Source organism: Haematobia irritans, chromosome 1 (assembly GCF_050003625.1).
Source record: "Haematobia irritans isolate KBUSLIRL chromosome 1, ASM5000362v1, whole genome shotgun sequence".
Taxonomy (NCBI): Eukaryota; Metazoa; Arthropoda; class Insecta; order Diptera; family Muscidae; genus Haematobia; species Haematobia irritans.
In genome coordinates this window covers 102,132,611-102,154,497 of record NC_134397.1, presented here as the reverse complement: position 1 = coordinate 102,154,497, position 21,887 = coordinate 102,132,611, and the positions used below count along the sequence as shown (strand labels likewise).

Sequence of the window (21,887 nt, the reverse complement as noted above, 5' to 3'; positions counted from 1 at the left end):
CGAAAACCCTCTACGCACCGGTTCGTTTGCCATTATCTGGGAATTTATCAAATTATCAAACATCTTTGAAAACAAGGGTAATGTGCTAATTGGCCTAAAATCACAATAACTAGACGGTTTATTCCTTTTCGGCAATGGTACAACCCTTGCAATTTTCCACGCATCCGGGTAGCTGGAAGTCATCAATATAGTATTATATAAAAAAACCAGATGTCGGGAAATGAAAGGAAATATCAACTTTACGAATCTGATGGATATTCCATCAGCACCTATTGCCTTAGACTTAATCCTGTTCAAACTATCCCATACATCAAACTCATCGATAGCTCGAAATTCAAATCCAGCATCTTCTCTAAAGCCCGTCGCCTGTCTATATATTAGGTCTGGTGGATTCTGTGGAGGCTCCAATATAAAATGATCATTACATCTTTCCACATCCAAATCGTCATTTCCCATGCCATTAGTACCTGCAATACCCAAACTTTCAAATCTCTTCCACAAGCCTGCCTGCGACGATGATTGTAAAGTACCCTGAAAAAACAGATTCCTTCGTTTACGAATTACAGATTTGGCCCTATTTCTGTATCTGCTATAAATTTGCCAGTTCCGGGCAGATCTACTTTCCATAAAGGACCTATAAGCCATATCCCTTTTCTCGCACGCTATGCGGACCGATGAATGGTGCATCCAATCAATGGGGTTGGATCGCCTTATTCGTCTAAGTGGGACATGTCTATTAAATAAATCCATAACATGTTGAGTCATAAATTCGACTTGATAATTCACATCCTGCCTATACATTTCCGAAAAATATATTCTTCCAAAGTCTCTTTCGCATAAGTCAAGGTTGAAATTCCTATAATCACGAATTAAAAATATTTCAGAATCTTTCTCAGCGACAATAGCCACAGACAAAGAAATAAGAGCATGGTAGGAATTTAAAGCTGGGAACTGAAATTGACTAAAGTTAGTAACCATTCCAGGATCGGAAACCAAATAATAATCTAACAAAGAACACCTCTGTGTACATAAATTGAAATGAGTTGGCAAACAGTTATGAATTATTTCCAGTCCCATTCTCCCACAAACACTCCTCATATAACTGCTCTGTTGGAATAAATCAATATTGTAATCGCCCATCAAAACTACCACATTGTACCGTGCTACATAATCCGCAAGATCGTTTTCACATTGGGATATTCCACCGTATGGCAAATATAGCACTCCCAACAAGATTTTCGTAGCGTCCGCTGCATCTACTTCAACCAAAATCCCTTCCGCAACACCCTCATCCGTTATCTCGTGCACAACCCTAGCTCTTATATCCGAGCGGATATACATGCATACACCACCTCCTCTCCTCACAGACCTATCATTCCTATAAACTCTATATCCGTGGATTTCTATAGCGCTATCCAAAACACAGTGGTTTAGCCATGTCTCCGATACCCCGATAACATCGAACACCATACTTTCAAACAAGTTCCGCAATTCATCCAGCTTTGACATGGAAGCTCTTGGCACCAAGCTTTGTGCATTTAAATGAATAAGGTTTAAATCCCTGCTATTCAAGTTCAAATGATCAATTACGCTTTTGTTGATAATGGGTCCTAAATTATTATTCATTGAGTTTGTATAGAGAAACCCCCCATATCCATGATTTCATGAAAAATTTATAGCAAAATGAATAGAAAAACTTATAACTAATTCTTAGAAAATATATTTCCATTTCTTTCCACATATTTTTCCTTAAACTACTCGCAAAACTATCATTAAATGAAAAGAAGGATATATACATATATCTATAAAGAAAATTAAACAAATTAAAAAAAATATTCCTTAAAGTATAGAAGTAATGTTTTAGGATACAAAAGAAAATATCATCCTCTGACAGAACTCGAAACATCTTCGTACAAAGTTTATTACACAATTATAATGAATGAATAGATATTTAATATTTTTCATTTAACAAACATGTTTCAAGCGAATCGACTATGGGTTTTGGTCATACTAGCCAAATATTTGACCAAAATGAATGTGAAACTTTTTTACTCGTTTTTTCTTTTTGGGAAATATTCCTGTGTATATCACCACATATACATCCAATTTGAGCTAAAAGTATTTGCTAGTTTGAAAGCAACAACGATTTCTTTATGATTTTTGTCAAAGATTTGCCCAGTGTGACCGTGCCGTAACTTATTATACAATCCACCATACATTTTAACATTCCTCTCAATCAAGTTCGATCGAACATCATACCAGCTTTATGTTACACTTTAAGCAAAGACAATAAAGAAAAGAATGCATAAATTGGATTAGTTGTTTTCATTTTGTGTTGGAACAATACTTAATTTACTATTTTCAATTATTTAACTTTTCAGTCAAAAAGCATTTCAGGCATTTTATTAATAAGTAGTGCAATCGACACCGAAATTTGTGAAAACTTTCAATAAAATAGCTAAATAAAAAATAAAACAGTTTTGCCATCACAATAACAAAACTGTCTTACTGCAAGTATGGTGTTAATTCCTTTTTTTTTGTACTAACACTATCAAAGCTAAATTCATATTATCATATTTTTATGACCTTTCGTTTTTTTTTATCAATTTTAAAACTAAAAGAAAAGCGGAAAATAGAAAAAAATTACTACCATAGATTCCAATATAATTTATAATTCATTTGATTAACTATCTATACATAATTAATTAACATATTTGACATATTTTATTTAAATTTTGATATACAGAATGATCACAATGTACTAAATGTTACAATACAGAATTTACAATACAGCAGCATTATTGGTGGTACTTCCAGCAAAAAATTCAGACATTTTGTCATATCTCACAGATTTCTCTTCGCCGTTTGCTAATAGAATTTTTGCTTCTGGATATGTTGAGCTTTTAATGCGAAATTTAGATATTTTGCCTTCCTTAACAAGTTTGCGGCACATAAATTGTAGATTTGCTGCTATTGGAGTTAAATGATCATTGATGTATACACGTGATGATATATCAGTGTCCAAGATTTGGTTTAGCTGAAGGTTCTTGTTCTTAAAGTACTGAACAAACAACTCATCTCTTTTCCGAATAGAATTAAATTTTGCTAAAACAACTTTCTTATTTCGAATCCATGTGCAGAAATTCAGATCGTAGGGCTCTAATGGAACACCTAACACCTGACCGATCTTTTCCACAGTAGTGTATAACTCGCTGTTATTTATAGTTGTTGGGAGACCACTAATCAGAACATCGCTTCTGTTAATAATTTTTCGCACATTGTTATTCTCGACTACCAGCTTGTCTATTTTTGCATTCGTGACATTTTCGAATTTCTGAAGATGAGCAGAACAATTTCCATTATCGACCTTTATTGAATTTAACTGAGGCAAAATATTCTCCGCCACAAGATTTGACAACTTTTCCAATTTACTTTCCAACGCATCTAGTTTCTTCGTCACATTATCAGCACCTGCAACCGATTTCGAACTGGATGCATTATTTTCTATCCGGTCTTTACAATCCACACATTGAAAACTCAGACCTTGGTTTTTCTTGATTATTTCCACGATAGCAACAGTCATCCCAGGAACTACTTCAGCGGCACAAGAAATGTGGAATTGTTTACTACAAAGTGAACAACCAACATTATCTCTAGAGCGGTCTTTCTTGCACTTAAAACACTTCGCTTTCATTGCTATTTTTTGGTTTATCAAATTATTGTATAATTTTTTTTTTGTTCTTTCACCTTCCTTATGGTTTCAGTCCCCGAGAGTTGTGTTTAGTTCCTTATTAATATGTGAATGTCAAATTTATTATATTTGTTTGTCCTCTTGCTTTTCTTCTTTGTTTCACTCTTTGCAAAACAACAATTATTCACAATTATTCTATAGACATATGCTAGATATTGTGGAGTTTGTATTATTTAATTTAAGAGAGAGGCTAAAGAGAATGTTTTTTGTATTTTAATATAGTTATCTCATTGTTTTGTTTTGTTTTTTTTTTTCTTTTTTTGCACAGAATGTTTCATACGGGGTTTTTAAGCTTTATGCTCCCAATCTATTTGTTTTTGTTATATGTCTTTCACTCGCAAGAAGCGATATACCAACTTTTTAATATTTTATTTTAATATTATGTGTTCATTTTGTTTCACTTTCATAAATCTTCGATATCACTTATAACTTTAGTAAACAAAATTTTAATTTGCGATACATAATAGATATATTAAAGTACTTTTACTTTGCAAAAATGATAATTTTCACGAGCGGCAAGAAATGACGTCTATTCACGTGCCATGTTCTTTCCTTTAGTGTCATAAAACAACATTAAAATTTATTAACATGCGGGCAATTTATCTTCTGCAGATATTTCAAGGGAGGAAGTTTCTTCCATGTGTTTTAACGAGATATTTTCGGTTAGAACTGAGTGATATTGTTCTTTCAGAACGAGATCAGCGGATAAAGATTTTTCCAATCTTGAGTATTGGCCAAGAGCAGGAAAGCGAGAGGAGCCAAGGGGCAAAGTGTTGTAGTATTATAATACTACTACTTCTCTGTGTCCCGAGAAGTAGTAGTATTATAATAATCATCCCAATATTTTTCCTCAGCGGAGCATAGTGGGATTTTGGGAATTTCCTCGATTTCCCAAAATTTTCGAGGTATGTCACTAATTTTTCCATCCTCAGAAGTAACGAAATTTGTAGTAAATGTATTAATTTCTTCCGCTACCATTGGACTTAGAACCCATCCAAAAATGGTATTGTACGCTGAAGCTTGTCCACATATTTTGTTTTAATTCCCTCTGTTGACGGGAAAAAAACCAACCAAAAAAAAAAAAAACAATATAAGCAATAAAAGGAGAAATGCCAAGAACGATAAAATATGCTTTTTATTCCAAATATCAATATGTTGACCAGCTTGGCTAATGCTTAGTGTAGCGAGATGTATAAGTTAACACGTTGCAACAACGGAGCTCCCACGTTCATTCTGCTGACTCAATGTCTGGCTGATGAACCCCAAGCAGGGCTATGGAGTCGAGCCAATTTTGCTCGACTCCGACTCCAGCATTTTTCATCAGCTCGACTCCGACTCCGGAGTCGACTCCGGGTAATATAACTAAATCTCATTTTAATACCACTAATTTGTAGTTCTATTGTGAGGGTACCGTAAGTGGATCGATATAAAGTATCGTATTATGTGTGCAAAAAAAGGTCTTAATTGCACATTAGATGCCAATTGAACTCTATATTTCAAATTTAGGGCAATGTTTAATAAATAAAATAATGATATAAATACCCATCATAATATGAGAAGATACCAACAGTATATGTATTTGTGGTCCAAAATTATTGATACTATCTCAAATCCTTTAAATTTGTTGCGAGCTATATAAAGGTTTATATTCCCATATGCATGAATTTGAATCTGAATCGATTTAGACAAAATTGTATATACTTCTACAAAATCTATGTACTTAAAATTTAAATCTAACGTTATGGGACGTAACACAATTTTAACAAAAAATTCCAGGAAAGTCTAAAGTCGGGTGAGCCGATTATAATATACTCTGCACAACTTTGTATTTAGATCTACATATTGATAAAATCTCAAATCAGACTTCTACAAAATCTCGGGCAATATTTGGGAAATATTTATAATTGTTTAGACAATTTCGCAAAAATGGATTTATGATTCATTCATTGAAAATTTTGAAAATTTCAGTCATTTCTACAAGTTTTCGACTTCACTAAATTTTCTATAGAAATCAAATTTTGACCAAATATATAGAAATAAAATTTTGAATAAAATTTGTATAGAAATAAAATTGGGCAAAATTTTTTATAGAAATAAAAGTTTGAAAAAATTATCAATAGAAATACAATAAAAAAAATTGTGTAGCAAACAAAATTTTGCAAAATATTCTATAGAAACAAAATTTTGACTAAATTTTCTATAGAAAGAAAATTTTGACTAAATTTTATATAGAAAAAAATATTTCTATAGTAATAAAATTTTGAATACATTTTTTATAGCAGTGAGTATCAGTGAGCATCAGTAAGAAAAAAATTTGGAGAAAATTTGCTATAGAAATAAAATTTCACAATTTGTTCTTATAGAAATAAAATTTTGGAAAAATTATAAATAAAAATACAATTTTAGAAAAATTTTTGTGTAGTAAATAAAATTCTGCAAAATATTCTACAGAAACAAAATTTTGACTAAATTTTCTATAGAAATAAAATTTTGACAAAATGGAAATAAAATTTTGACCAAATTTTCTAATAAAAAAATCTATTACTATAAAATTTTGACCAAATTTTCTAATACAAAAATCTATTACTATAAAATTTTGGGAAAATTTTCTATAGAAATAAACTTTTGACTTAAATTTTTATAGAAATAAAATTATCAATAGAAATAAAATTTTGAAAAAATGTTTGTGTAACAAACAAAATTTTGCAAAATTTTCTATAGAAATAAAATTTTGCAAAATATTCTATAGAAACAAAATTTTGACTCAATTTTCTATAGAAATAAAATTTTGACTAAATTTTCTATAGAAAAAAATCTTTCTATAGTAATAAAATTTTGAATAAATTTTTATAGAAATAAAATTTTGACAAAATTTGCTATAGAAATAAAATTTTGGCAAAACTTTTTATAGAAATAACATTTTGACAAAATTTTCTATAAAAAACAACTTTGAAAAAATTTTCTGTCAATATTCCTCATATGATTATGGCCTTAAAATAAAATAAAAAAATAATTTCGATTGTTCGAAATATTTCAAATAAATTGATATGGGTATTAAAATGGATCGATACAGCCCATCTGCTAGTCTAACTTCTAGGAAACATAAAAAGATAGCCGTAATTGGAAGTTGATTTTCATTTACAATCATGCTGTACATTGATCGAATGAATAACGCAATGGCAACTAATTTGCGTAAAAACTTGCTTAGTTACAAAAATGTGAAGTGTTTTAAAAACTTTGGTTTAGCCGGAGTCGGAGTCGAGCAAAATTTTTACGACTCAGACTCCAGCAAAATCTTCAGACTCCGACTCCGACTCCACAGCCCTGACCCCAAGTTAGTTATTGGATACCGCACACGGGTAGTCTGGCTATTGGATGCCACACACGGGTAGCAACGTCAGGTATTCTGCCTGGCGTGTGCACTGGCCAGCGACATCAGCGAGTTGCAGTTATTTTCTGGTAGAGTTTAAGTAGTTAGTTCTATAAGTGAGCTCGGTCGATTAAGTCGTAAAACCCTAACAATAAAGACTTAAAGAAAATAAATAAAATAATAAAATGTGTCTTAATAGACTCTAAAAAGGACTAAAAAGACCAAAGAGTAAGTGGCACCCAACGAGGCTAAAAAGTTATAAAGTTATAATAAAAACATTCTGTTGAAAAAAAAACAACAGACAACAAGAAACAATAAAGCAAATAAAGAAGCAACAACAACAAAGCAAATAACAAACAAAAACGAGAAAAACAAAAAATTATAATAAAAAACATTCTGTTGAAAAAAAAAACAACAGACAAGAAGAAACAATAAAAAAAAGAACAACAACAAAGCAAACAACAAACAAAAAAGACAGAAACAAAAAATAAAAAATTATAATAAAAAACATTCTGTTGAAAAAACAAGCAACAACAAACAACCAAGCAAAAAAATCAGCAACAACAACCAAGCAGACGGCAAGCAAAAAAAGCAAAGAGACCTGGATATTTGAAGCTGGAGAAAATATTCACCATCAATCAAGCCGGACGATGTTTCCTTTTAATTTAATATTATTGTGAGTAATTACAAAAGAAAAATGTAATTTTTTTTATAATTAGAGATAAGTAAATAAGAATAGTAAGATAATTGTAAATTGTTAAAACATTTCAACCTTTTAAATATTTCTAAAATCGTTAAGAATTGATGCACTTAATTAATTAAATATTAATAAAGAAAAATTTAATGTTCAAAGCCAGATAGTGTAGTAACAGTAGGGACAACAGTGCTTATTAAGGGGAGTGTGGTCCATAAGGACAACCTGAGATAAATAATTAAATTTTAATTTTTCACCACTACACTTTCCTTGGCATATTGTTCAGATATTAGCTCTTACAGCAATGATCTCGTATTTACGTATTTACGATATGGTATGGGTGTCGTTAATCCACACTTCCACATGCACTTTATACGAACTTATGACGAATTTCGACTGATATTGGAAATTGTATCTCTTCACTTTGTAGAACTCTGACCGTGGAAGACCTTTTGTTTCTTACTACCCCGAAATTAATAGACTATACCAACTCCGACTACATACCCATCATGGACGGTAGCGTCATCATTTGGCGGGATTTTGGTTTCCTCTGTCATAAATACAACTTGACAAGGTATTACGAGATTGTCGAGGAAACAAGGGGACTTACGAACCATTTCCGTATGCCCCATATGAGGAAGTTAATGGAATCGGATGTAGAACACATACTGAACCTTTTAGACTCCTTGAATAACCACCGTAGACACACAAGAAGCATAAACCTATTGGGCACAGCCCATAAAGTTATTGCGGGTACACCTGATTTTGACGACTTCGAAGATATGAAATTCAAGGTACAGGACTTAATAAAGGAGGAAAATAGACAAATAACAATTAATACCAAGACACAGGACCAAATAAATAAATTGACGGACACTGTCAATAACATCATTAAAAGTGCGGGAGACAAACAGGTAAATACAGGATCCTTATACGAAAATTTGTTAGCCAGAAACAGAATTATGATCTTGGAAATAGAGACCTTAGTGCTATCCATCACCCTTGCAAGGTTAGGTATTGTAAATCCTATACTTTTGGATACCCATGATTTGGCAAATATTGTAAACGCGGGTAACACAACTGTAACCGATGTAATAGAGGCAGCGAATGTAAGAGTTCTATTAGATAACAATTTTTTATATTTCTTAATTAAGTACCCTAGACCTAGACTCGTATGTAAGAAAATACTGCTATTTCCGGTCCAGCATGATGACAAAATTCTACACTTAGGCGAAAACACCGTTTCCGACTGCGAAATGGGAATGCTCGCAATAGGAAGCTGTAATGCCACACTTACAACAACGTTTTGCAGAGAACGAACACACCCGTCCTGTGCCCAGCAAATCCATTCTCGGGGTCTGGCCCACTGTTTCACCCGACCAAGCCATCTCGAGCCGGTTGTATTGATAGATGACGGAATTATCATCATAAATGACAACACTGTTACAGTAAGAACACCAGAAAATACTGTAACAGTCTCGGGAACATTTCTGGCCACCTTCGAGAGCGAAATCCAAATCAACGACACAACTTATAGAAATCCAAAGAGGAAAATAATGAAAACCCCTAGCTCCGCAACGATCACCAATGTAAAAATTATTGGGCATGAGGAAGTATTAAGCCTGAAAAAGCTGAGTATCGAAAATTTACAGCACATTGGCGACATCAAAAGCACACTCATCATTGGTCCAACTACGTTTACCATTGGGTTGGTAGCGGCTCTGGCTACTTACCTCCTCTACTCGAAATTAAGGCGAAAGCGTAAGCAGGCGCAACGAAACAGTGCTATTCAAGCCACCATTGAAAGTTTTAGAAGAGCCGAGGACGGCTCTCACTTAAGCGAGGGAGGAGTTAACACGTTGCAACAACGGAGCACCCACGTTCATTCTGCTGACTCAATGTCTGGCTGATGAACCCCAAGTTAGTTATTGGATACCGCACACGGGTAGTCTGGCTATTGGATACCACACACGGGTAGCAACGTCAGGTATTCTGCCTGGCGTGTGCACTGGCCAGCGACATCAGCGAGTTGCAGTTATTTTCTGGTAGAGTTTAAGTAGTTAGTTCTATAAGTGAGCTCGGTAGATTAAGTCGTAAAACCCTAACAATAAAGACTTAAAGAAAATAAATAAAATAATAAAATGTGTCTTAATCGACTTTAAAAAGGACTAAAAAGATCAAAGAGTAAGTTATATATGTAGTCACAATGTGTGTATGGCTAATGCAATAGATAGCTATGTACGATATGATGTTTATGCTTTTATTTAACAAAACTTGCAAAGTAATGCGACAAACGAAAAAACAACGATTGAGAGATGCGTATGGCTAAGGTACAATTTATAGATTTTAAAATCTATAAATTTCTTTCTTGTTTAGAAAAATTTTTACAGTCTCCCATTGACTCAATTCGAAAGCGTAAAAAGCCAACAATTCGTACAGAAGACACCGATCATTCCAATAATGTAGCAATTAACTCGAATATTCGAATTCAAGAAAACACTTCAATCTTATTTTATAAATCAAGTTTAACTTTTTTTTTTTGCAACTATTTATTATATTTACGTTCAATCAAAAAATGTTAAAAAAAAACCTGTTCACAAATTATTTAGTTTTTATTGTAATCTTTTTTTGCTGCAATGATATAATATTCATTTACTAACCTAGTACTGTAATTTATAAGATTAAACATCTTGTTGTGCTAGGAAGCCTAAATAAATAAATAAATAAATAAATAAATAAAATAAATAAATAACTCGAATATGTCTACTGAACCAAGCAATCAATTAAACAGTGCTGTATCGTTTCCTTCTGATCCAACACAAATAATTTCACAGTGTAATATTATTTCACCACTAAAAATTACTCCATCTACTTCCACTACATCTACTCAACAAACTGCAGCGACATCTATTCCAAATGTACATACATTACTTACGGCTACACCTTCTGGATCTAACAGATACAACACACCATTAGCCTCATCTTTGTCAGCTGTTCCTCCAGAACCTTTAGAAGGGGTTACACAAAAAAAAAGAACAATTTTTGCTGCAAGATTTGCAGCTCAAACTAGGATAGAAGACATATCCTATTATATTAAATCAAAATTGAATAGAGATTTTGAAATCAGCATTTTCAAATTTAAATATCGTGAAAGGCGAAGCAAATCATCCTTCAAAATTATTGTTCCAATGGAAATCTATGAAACAATTGTTAATCCAGATTTTTGGCCGCAAAATGCATTCATTTCTGAATATGTTTACAAAGACACTCCTCGTACAGACATTGCTTACTTACGTATGTTAGGGAGCCACCGTGGTGCAATGGTTAGCATGCCCGCCTTGCATACACAAGGTCGTGGGTTCGATTCCTGCTACGACCGAACACCAAAAAGTTTTTCAGCGGTGGATTATCCCACCTCAGTAATGCTGGTGACATTTCTGAGGGTTTCAAAGCTTCTCTAAGTGGTTTCACTGCAATGTGGAACGCCGTTCGGACTCGGCTGTAAAAAGGAGGTCGCTTGTCATTGAGCTTAACATGGAATCGGGCAGCACTCAGTGATAAGAGAGAAGTTCACCACTGTGGTATCACAATGGACTGAATAGTCTAAGTGAGCCTGCTACATCGGGCTGCCACATAACCTAACCTAACCTAACCTACGTATGTTAATGTTCCAAAAATTAATAACTTTTTCTACCGATCTTATATCTATCGTATATCAAAATGTTAGAGGCTTAAATACGAAATTAGCAACCCTTTATTCAGACAGTTTTGGTTTTGATTTTCAAATTTTAGCTTTTACAGAAACATGGCTCCAAAGTAAGATTTACGATATGGAAATATTGGGTTCCAAATACAAAATTTACAGGTGTGATCGCAAAAGTACAGTTAAGAAGACTGGAGGCGGGGTATTAATCGCAGTCTCCACTGATTATCCTTCAGAACAGATCCTTGTTGTAGATGACATTGAAATTGTTATTCTAAAGCTAAATTTGGCTAACTTTTCATTCATTTCAGCCACACGCTCCAGCAACTCCAGGTTAGTGTCAAAATCTGGAGATACCACCAAGAGGTCATCCAAATAGACAAAAACCCGATCTCTCAGTGCCGCTGGAATCACTTTATCCATTAAACGGCATAACCTCTGAGCTGCATTACACAACCCAAAAGGAATGATACAGTGGCCTCCCAGGCACCGTGAAAGCGATCTTTTCCCTACTGGACTCATCAAGGGGTATCTGCCAGAATGCATCCTTAAGGTCGACACTCGAAATGAAATATGTGTCACCAAGCCGGCTAAGTAGTCCTTCAATATGCGGAAGTGGATAGGCATCCTTGACCATGAGTTCATTGAGCTTTCGTGCGTCCAGGCATAATCTGTTCTTCTCGCCCTTACGGACTAAGGTAACTGGATTACTCCATGGGCTGTCACTCAGCTCAATGACACCCAAGGCCAACATCCTATCCAGCTCCGCAAACATAAGTTTTTGCACAGCTGGCGATACCGGATAATGTTTACTTTTCACCGGAGCAGCATCACGTGTGTCGATTGTGTGCATCTCAGTTTGAGTTCGACCCAAACCTTTCTTTGAAAAGCAGGGAAACTTTTCTATCACCATCTCCAAACGCTTCCGTCGAAAATCTGACAAATTTTGAACTTTTCTATCGTCATTAATACCACTATCAGCTTCTTCACAAAGACTGACATTATTGGGCAAAAAGTTTAAATTTACGCATAAAATCAACACCGAGAAACAGCGATCTACTCAAAGACGGGACAAAAAAGAAAGTAATTTCATGGGACGCTTTATTAAAAGAAATCACCGCGATCACTTTTCCAACAATTCTATGTGGACTTTCATCGGCCGTATGAATAAAAGAATGAAAAGGCAGTATCTCTAGACCTGCTCGAGCTACAAAATCCATGCAACCTCTGCCCAAACAAGATACCGTAGCTCCACTGTCAAGCAAACCCTCAATTTCTTTACCATTAATCGTCAAACGGGTGTATAGCCTATTATCATCTCCATCATACAGCGATGCTGCAGAAATTTGCCTGCGCAAAGTCTTTCTCTTCTTATAACGTTCACGGGCCTTTTTCACTTTATTAGAAATCCCAAAAATCCTCGCTTTCGCCTCTTTATACTCTTGCACCCTGACGTGCAACGGTTTTAATTCCCTAAGTTTCGGACAAATCACAGAATTGTTTCTGACCTGGTGGGAATTCACTAAAATCTTAATATTTTCGTTCGAAGCGAGAACTGGGTCTAAACTGCGGTCGACCTCACCTCCCCAGTTTGAGATGGGCTCCCCTGCCTGTTTCCCTGACATTTCGGACAACTCCTAACCGTCACTCCCTCATGAACACACTTGTAGCAAAAGTATTTTCTAGGGGCAGCACAATCTAGCCAACTGTGACCCTCAACACCACAATTCCAACATTTAAACTTAGATCTTTCACGCAGTTCGTCCAATTCCCATGTCTCAGGAGGCAATTCCTCCACAAAATCGAGCTCATGAACTCGCTGCGGAATATTTGAACGCTGATACTGTTGACGATGACTAGTTAGCAGATTTTCGGCACGTTTCACCTCTCGGTAAAAACTCCCCAAGTCATATACTCTCACCGAGAAAATCATTTGCGCTAAGGATGGTTTCAAATTCCCCCTCATGATCTGTACCATTTCTGTATAAGGCGTTTTCTGTTGAGTCCTCAGTTGCATAACAGCATTATAAAAATCTTCAAACGATTCATGCGGTAATTGACGGCGATTAAGAATTTGGGTCTGAACTTGAAATTCATTTTCAAAACGTTGGTATTGATTAAGTAAAGCGGTTTGTATTTCATTCCAATCACGAAATTGAACAAATTTACGATGGTTCCAATACCAGTCGAGAGCTGGATTTCCCAGGAGTTGATAAAATCTTGTCAGGAACTCTTCCTCCGGACAATCATAATCCCTTTTTAATTCTCCCACACGAAATATAAATTCATGAACATTCATAGTCTTGCTTGTGTCATCAAATTTGACTCCCCATTTGGCCAAATTGAACTTGTTTAAAATCTCAGTATTGCCGCTCGATTGGAGAAATGTGCCTGATGCTGTTGTGAAAACACTGGTGGTGGTGGAAAATTCAAATTAGGCAACTCATAATGTCGGTTTTGTGCCAAACCCTGTACTGGCATAAAATTGTCTGACTGACCTCCACTTAACCAGTTCATATTACCCCTCGCAATATGTTCTCCTTCAGCTGCTGCGGATTGATGATCAAATGGTGGCATTCTAGAGTTGGCTCTTGGCCCTGATCTTGAAGGTAACGAATACCGTCCGTTTGTGGGTGGGCCACAACCAACATTTGCATTGGGGCAGACCTGGCGGTGTATTTGTCTGCTGGGGAACTGAACCTGGTGGCTGCTGCCCTAAGATTGGTCGTCCTGGCTGTTCCGTGGCTAAATTTGGCGGCGCCACTGGCTGATTAGCGGGTATTCCACTGCTGTTGGAATCAAACTATTATCATCCCCTGCTCCCTTTCAAAATAGATTCTAGTTAAGCCCACAGCTCAGTTTATGATTTCCCTCATTGCCTTACTTACGGCTGGATTTGCTGGGGGCACTGCGGCATTCAGACCTGTTACAGGGCTAAAAGATGGAGACGAGCTCGATGCTAGAGAGTTCAGCAAACGTGATAATTCATCTTCTGCAGGCGGTGGTGGCAGATGCGCTGATGATACCGCATGAATCGGTGCACTTTGCGTTGTTGTGTTTGTGGTTGGAGATTGTGTAGAGAGAGTCGCAGCTGGCAAGGTACTACCCCCAGGAACATTTTGCACACTAGCGTGTTCCATCCTAGGTTGCAAATCACTACCTTTACTTACATAACATAACGAGTATTAACCATGATCAATATAACCAACCCAAAAGGAATGATAAAGTGGTCTCCCAGGCACCGTGAAAGCGATCTTTTCCCTACTGGACTCATCAAGGGGTATCTGCCAGAATGCATCCTTAAGGTCGACACTCGAAATGAAATATGTGTCACCAAGCCGGCTAAGTAGTCCTTCAATATGCGGAAGTGGATAGGCATCCTTGACCATGAGTTCATTGAGCTTTCGTGCGTCCAGGCATAATCTGTTCTTCTCGCCCTTACGGACTAAGGTAACTGGATTACTCCATGGGCTGTCACTCAGCTCAATGACACCCAAGGCCAACATCCTATCCAGCTCCGCAAACATAAGTTTTTGCACAGCTGGCGACACCGGATAATGTTTACTTTTCACCGGAGCTGCATCACGTGTGTCGATTGTGTGCATCTCAGTTTGAGTTCGACCCAAACCTTTCTTTGAAAAGCAGGGAAACTTTTCTATCACCATCTCCAAACGTTTCCGTCGAAAATCTGACAAATTTTGAACTTTTCTATCGTAATTAATACCACTATCAGCTTCTTCACAAAGACTGACATTATTGGTGACCAAACTCTCAATTTGGGCAAAAAGTTTAAATTTACGCATAAAATCAACACCGAGAAACAGCGATCTACTCAAAGACGGGACAAAAAAGAAAGTAATTTCATGGGACGCTTTATTAAAAGAAATCACCGCGATCACTTTTCCAACAATTCTATGTGGACTTTCATCGGCCGTATGAATAAAAGAATGAAAAGGCAGTATCTCTAGACCTGCTCGAGCTACAAAATCCATGCAACCTCTGCCCAAACAAGATACCGTAGCTCCACTGTCAAGCAAACCCTCAATTTCTTGACAATTAATCGTCAAACGGGTGTATAGCCTATTATCATCTCCATCATACAGCGATGCTGCAGAAATTTGCCTGCGCAAAGTCTTTCTCTTCTTATAACGTTCACGGGCCTTTTTCACTTTATTCGAAATCCCAAAAAATCCTCGCTTTCGCCTCTTTATACTCTTGCACCCTGACGTGCAACGGTTTTAATTCCCTAAGTTTCGGACAAATCACAGAATTGTTTCTGACCTGGTGGGAATTCACTAAAATCTTAATATTTTCGTTCGAAGCGAGAACTGGGTCTAAACTGCGGTCGACCTCACCTCCCCAGTTTGAGATGGGCTCCCCTGCCTGTTTCCCTGACATTTCGGACAACTCCTAACCGTCACTCCCTCATGAACACACTTGTAGCAAAATTATTTTCTAGGGGCAGCACAATCTAGCCAACTGTGACCCTCAACACCACAATTCCAACATTTAAACTTAGATCTTTCACGCAGTTCGTCCAATTCCCATGTCTCAGGAGGCAATTCCTCCACAAAATCGAGCTCATGAACGCTGATACTGTTGACGATGACTAGTTAGCAGATTTTCGGCACGTTTCACCTCTCGGTAAAAACTCCCCAAGTCATATACTCTCACCGAGAAAATCATTTGCGCTAAGGATGGTTTCAAATTCCCCCTCATGATCTGTACCATTTCTGTATAAGGCGTTTTCTGTTGAGTCCTCAGTTGCATAACAGCATTATAAAAATCTTCAAACGATTCATGCGGTAATTGACGGCGATTAAGAATTTGGGTCTGAACTTGAAATTCATTTTCAAAACGTTGGTATTGATTAAGTAAAGCGGTTTGCATTTCATTCCAATCACGAAATTGAACAAATTTACGATGGTTCCAATACCAGTCGAAAGCTGGATTTCCCAGGAGTTGATGAAATCTTGTCAGGAACTCTTCCTCCGGACAATCATAATCCCTTTTTAATTCTCCCACACGAAATATAAATTCATGAACATTCATAGTCTTGCTTGTGTCATCAAATTTGACTCCCCATTTGGCCAAATTGAACTTGTTTAAAATCTCAGTATGGACACTACCCATTGGTCGGTGATAACTTGCACCCTATGCCGCTTGATTGGAGAAATGTGTCTGATGCTGTTGTGAAAACACTGGTGGTGGTGGAAAATTCAAATTAGGCAACTCATAATGTCGGTTTTGTGCCAAACCCTGTACTGGCATAAAATTGTCTGACTGACCTCCACTTAACCAGTTCATATTACCCCTCGCAATATGTTCTCCTTCAGCTGCTGCGGATTGATGATCAAATGGTGGCATTCTAGAGTTGGCTCTTGGCCCTGATCTTGAAGGTAACGAATACCGTCCGTTTGTGGGTGGGCCACGGCCAACATTTGCATTGGGGCAGACCTGGCGGTGTATTTGTCTGCTGGGGAACTGAACCTGGTGGCTGCTGCCCTAAGATTGGTCGCCCTGGCTGTTCCGTGGCTAAATTTGGCGGCGCCACTGGCTGATTAGCGGGTATTCCACTTTTGTTGGAATCAAACTATTTATTATCATCCCCTGCTCCCTTTCAAAATAGATTCTAGTTAAGCCCACAGCTGAGTTTATGATTTCCCTCATTGCCTTACTTACGGCTGGATTTGCTGGGGGCACTGCGGCATTCAGACCTGTTACAGGGCTAAAAGATGGAGACGAGCTCGATGCTAGAGAGTTCAGCAAACGTGATAATTCATCTTCTGCAGGCGGTGGTGGCAGATGCGCTGATGATTCCGCTGGCGGAATCGGTGCACTTTGCGTTGTTGTGTTTGTGGTTGGAGATTGTGTAGAGAGAGTCGCAGCTGGCAAGGTACTACCCCCAGGAACATTTTGCACACTAGCGTGTTCCATCCTAGGTTGCAAATCACTACCTTTACTTACATAGCATAACGAGTATTAACCATGATCAATATAATCAAATAAAAATTATCCAAAAACAACAGTCCTCGCAAAAAATATAATCACGCCAATGAAAATAAACTAAGCCAATGAAAAAATAACACGAAATAATGAACTAAATCTAAAATAAACCTAATCCAATTTCTACTAGAAATAACAATAATAAGACCCTAAAATTCAAAAAGTCAAAACTACAAAAATTCAATAAATATAAATAAAAATATTATAAGAACCAAAATAAGAATAAAAAAAATAATAAAGCAAAACTTCATGGAAGACCAATTCGCCTGTATAAACGATGATAACTCTGTATAAAAAATTCAATAATATAAATATAGCTAGAATAAAATCAGACCGAATACAGAAACCTAGTAACTCAAGCAATTTTGCTTTCCACTCAGGGAATAAATCAACCCAAGCGATGCTAACTGGAAAAACTAAAATTGATATAGTACATCGGTGGTAGGCTCTAGCATAGTAAAGGTAAGTGAATGTAAATTCCATATACGTACTCAAAAATATCACTCTAATGCAAATTCTAACAAAATCTAATTGCTTTTTCTGGTATCGTGAGTGCAATACGTAGACTACTACCTACATGAACATGAAAAGTTGGCGATAATGGACATGGACGAAGATACGAAAAACAGCCCTGACTCTGTAACCTGTGGTCTGTGCCACCTCTGCGCCTGGCGGGACAAAATTCTTTTCTCCCTGATATTACAAAGTAAGTCCAAAAACAAACTTTTGACTATTGAACTACTTTGGCCCCTGACTGTAAAGCATATCCAAAACATTGACCGATTCTCATGTGCATATAACAATTGGAATATCTAGACCTCACGCCTCCGAGCTTCCAAGACCCAGCACAATGAATCCATGGACAAAAGAAAATGACACATCTCGCAGTCTCCAAACGCCAGTCGCACTTTCCAACGAAGCTACGTGCCCCCTAGAAAAAAATTACTCGATTGGACGGGTCTTCGGTGAATCAAGCGACTTGCTCCTGGGAACTGCGAGATGTGCTGGCAAATACAAAAAAAAATAGTGGGCTATTGAATCGACTTTTGAGAGTAATTAATTTGTGCTAGATAGCAATTAGAAAGAATACAAGTAACTATTAAGTCTTCTAGCCAATATAATTATACCCAACAATTTTCCGTCTCGAAAATTCTGGCCAACTTGTGCCAAAAATGTAGCAAACGCGTTAGGGACTCTTAAATTACCTAAATGGGACTCATTCCTGAACTAACAAGTTAACACAGATATTTCCTACACAAAAACATAAACTATTGAACCTAAACAAACCTACTTCGGGCCCCACGTTCTGGGCGCCATTTTGTTACGGTGGTGTTGCTAAGCGTGATTTGTTGGACGATTAATCCAACAATCGTTTGAATGTTGTCATCCCATTGAGTTGCCGGTATGGTTTTTTGTGTATGGTGTGTGCGTTGCCGTCCATTGAAAAGAACCACCCCAATCCGGCGAGCTCTAGCCGCGCTAAACGCCAGCATACCGACAACTCAATGGGATGACTACATTCAAACGATTGTTGGATTTAATCGTCCAATAAATCGCACTTAGCAACACCACCGTAACAAATGTGCCACGGAAATTGACATTTTCCCCAAATTGAAATGTTCCATTTATATCAGGGGAACAACAAGTAAACTATTGAAGTATCAAACCTATACTTCGACACTGCTTACAATTAAATAATCATTGTGAATCAATTTATTTTAATTAAAAATTTCTCTAATAAAACACTAACACCAATTTAAAAATTATTTTACTCACTGTGTTACTTGTGGTACAAATTTAAAAATTTGTGTGTTAAACTGGTTGTGGCATATACTAGAACACTAGTTGTCTCTCTATAGTGTTCTCAATCTAAAATAGGAAGAATGAACTGCGGTCGACCTCACCTCCCCAGTTTGAGATGGGCTCCCCTGCCTGTTTCCCTGACATTTCGGACAACTCCTAACCGTCACTCCCTCATGAACACACTTGTAGCAAAAGTATTTTCTAGGGGCAGCACAATCTAGCCAACTGTGACCCTCAACACCACAATTCCAACATTTAAACTTAGATCTTTCACGCAGTTCGTCCAATTCCCATGTCTCAGGAGGCAATTCCTCCACAAAATCGAGCTCATGAACTCGCTGCGGAATATTTGAACGCTGATACTGTTGACGATGACTAGTTAGCAGATTTTCGGCACGTTTCACCTCTCGGTAAAAACTCCCCAAGTCATATACTCTCACCGAGAAAATCATTTGCGCTAAGGATGGTTTCAAATTCCCCCTCATGATCTGTACCATTTCTGTATAAGGCGTTTTCTGTTGAGTCCTCAGTTGCATAACAGCATTATAAAAATCTTCAAACGATTCATGCGGTAATTGACGGCGATTAAGAATTTGGGTCTGAACTTGAAATTCATTTTCAAAACGTTGGTATTGATTAAGTAAAGCGGTTTGTATTTCATTCCAATCACGAAATTGAACAAATTTACGATGGTTCCAATACCAGTCGAGAGCTGGATTTCCCAGGAGTTGATGAAATCTTGTCAGGAACTCTTCCTCCGGACAATCATAATCCCTTTTTAATTCTCCCACACGAAATATAAATTCATGAACATTCATAGTCTTGCTTGTGTCATCAAATTTGACTCCCCATTTGGCCAAATTGAACTTGTTTAAAATCTCAGTATGGACACTACCCATTGGTCGGTCATAACTTGCACCCTATGCCTCTTGATTGGAGAAATGTGCATGATGCTGTTGTGAAAACACTGGTGGTGGTGGAAAATTCAAATTAGGCAACTCATAATGTCGGTTTTGTGCCAAACCCTGTACTGGCATAAAATTGTCTGACTGACCTCCACGTGATAATTCATCTTCTGCAGGCGGTGGTGTCAGATGCGCTGATGATACCGCTGGCGGAATCGGTGCACTTTGCGTTGTTGTGTTTGTGGTTGGAGATTGTGTAGAGAGAGTCGCAGCTGGCAAGGTACTACCCCCAGGAACATTTTGCACACTAGCGTGTTCCATCCTAGGTTGCAAATCACTACCTTTACTTACATAACATAACGAGTATTAACCATGATCAATATAATCAAATAAAAATTATCCAAAAACAACAGTCCTCGCAAAAAATATAATCACGCCAATGAAAATAAACTAAGCCAATGAAAAAATAACACGAAATAATGAACTAAATCTAAAATAAACCTAATCCAATTTCTACTAGAAATAACAATAATAAGACCCTAAAATTCAAAAAGTCAAAACTACAAAAATTCAATAAATATAAATAAAAATATTATAAGAACCAAAATAAGAATAAAAAAAATAATAAAGCAAAACTTCATGGAAGACCAATTCGCCTGTATAAACGATGATAACTCCGTATAAAAAATTCAATAATATAAATATAGCTAGAATAAAATCAGACCGAATACAGAAACCTAGTAACTCAAACAATTTTGCTTTCCACTCAGGGAATAAATCAACCCAAGCGATGCTAACTGGAAAAACTAAGATTGATATAGTACATCGGTGGTAGGCTCTAGCATAGTAAAGGTAAGTGAATGTAAATTCCATATACGTACTCAAAAATATCACTCTAATGCAAATTCTAACAAAATCTAATTGCTTTTTCTGGTATCGTGAGTGCAATACGTAGACTACAACCTACATGAACATGAAAAGTTGGCGATAATGGACATGGACGAAGATACGAAAAACAGCCCTGACTCTGTAACCTGTGGTCTGTGCCACCTCTGCGCCTGGCGGGACAAAATTCTTTTCTCCCTGATATTACAAAGTAAGTCCAAAAACAAACTTTTGACTATTGAACTACTTTGGCCCCTGACTGTAAAGCATATCCAAAACATTGACCGCTTCTCATGTGCATATAACAATTGGAATATCTAGACCTCACGCCTCCGAGCTTCCAAGACCCAGCACAATGAATCCACGGACAAAAGAAAATGACACATCTCGCAGTCTCCACACGCCAGTCGCACTTTCCACTGAAGCTACGTGCCCCCTAGAAAAAAATTACTCGATTGGACGGGTCTTCGGTGAATCAAGCGACTTGCTCCTGGGAACTGCGAGATGTGCTGGCAAATACAAAAATAAAATAGTGGGCTATTGAATTGACTTTTGAGAGTAATTAATTTGTGCTAGATAGCAATTAGAAAGAATACAAGTAACTATTAAGTCTTCTAGCCAATATAATTATACTCAACAATTTTCCGTCTCGAAAATTCTGGCCAACTTGTGCCAAAAATGTAGCAAACGCGTTAGGGACTCTTAAATTACCTAAATGGGACTCATTCCTGAACTAACAAGTTAACACAGATATTTCCTACACAAAAACA

At 36.8% G+C, this 21,887-nt stretch overlaps 1 protein-coding gene across 1 annotated transcript; it reads right to left on the bottom strand.

The window, feature by feature from the left end:
- Nucleotides 1-118: 118 nt before the first annotated feature.
- Nucleotides 119-1,626, bottom strand: LOC142229752 (uncharacterized). Its single transcript, XM_075300323.1, has 2 exons — nucleotides 244-1,626; nucleotides 119-172 (listed from the first exon to the last, which is right to left on the bottom strand). Exons 1-2 carry the CDS (start codon nucleotides 1,624-1,626, stop codon nucleotides 119-121), a joined length of 1,437 nt encoding a protein of 478 aa, XP_075156438.1.
- Nucleotides 1,627-21,887: the final 20,261 nt, after the last annotated feature.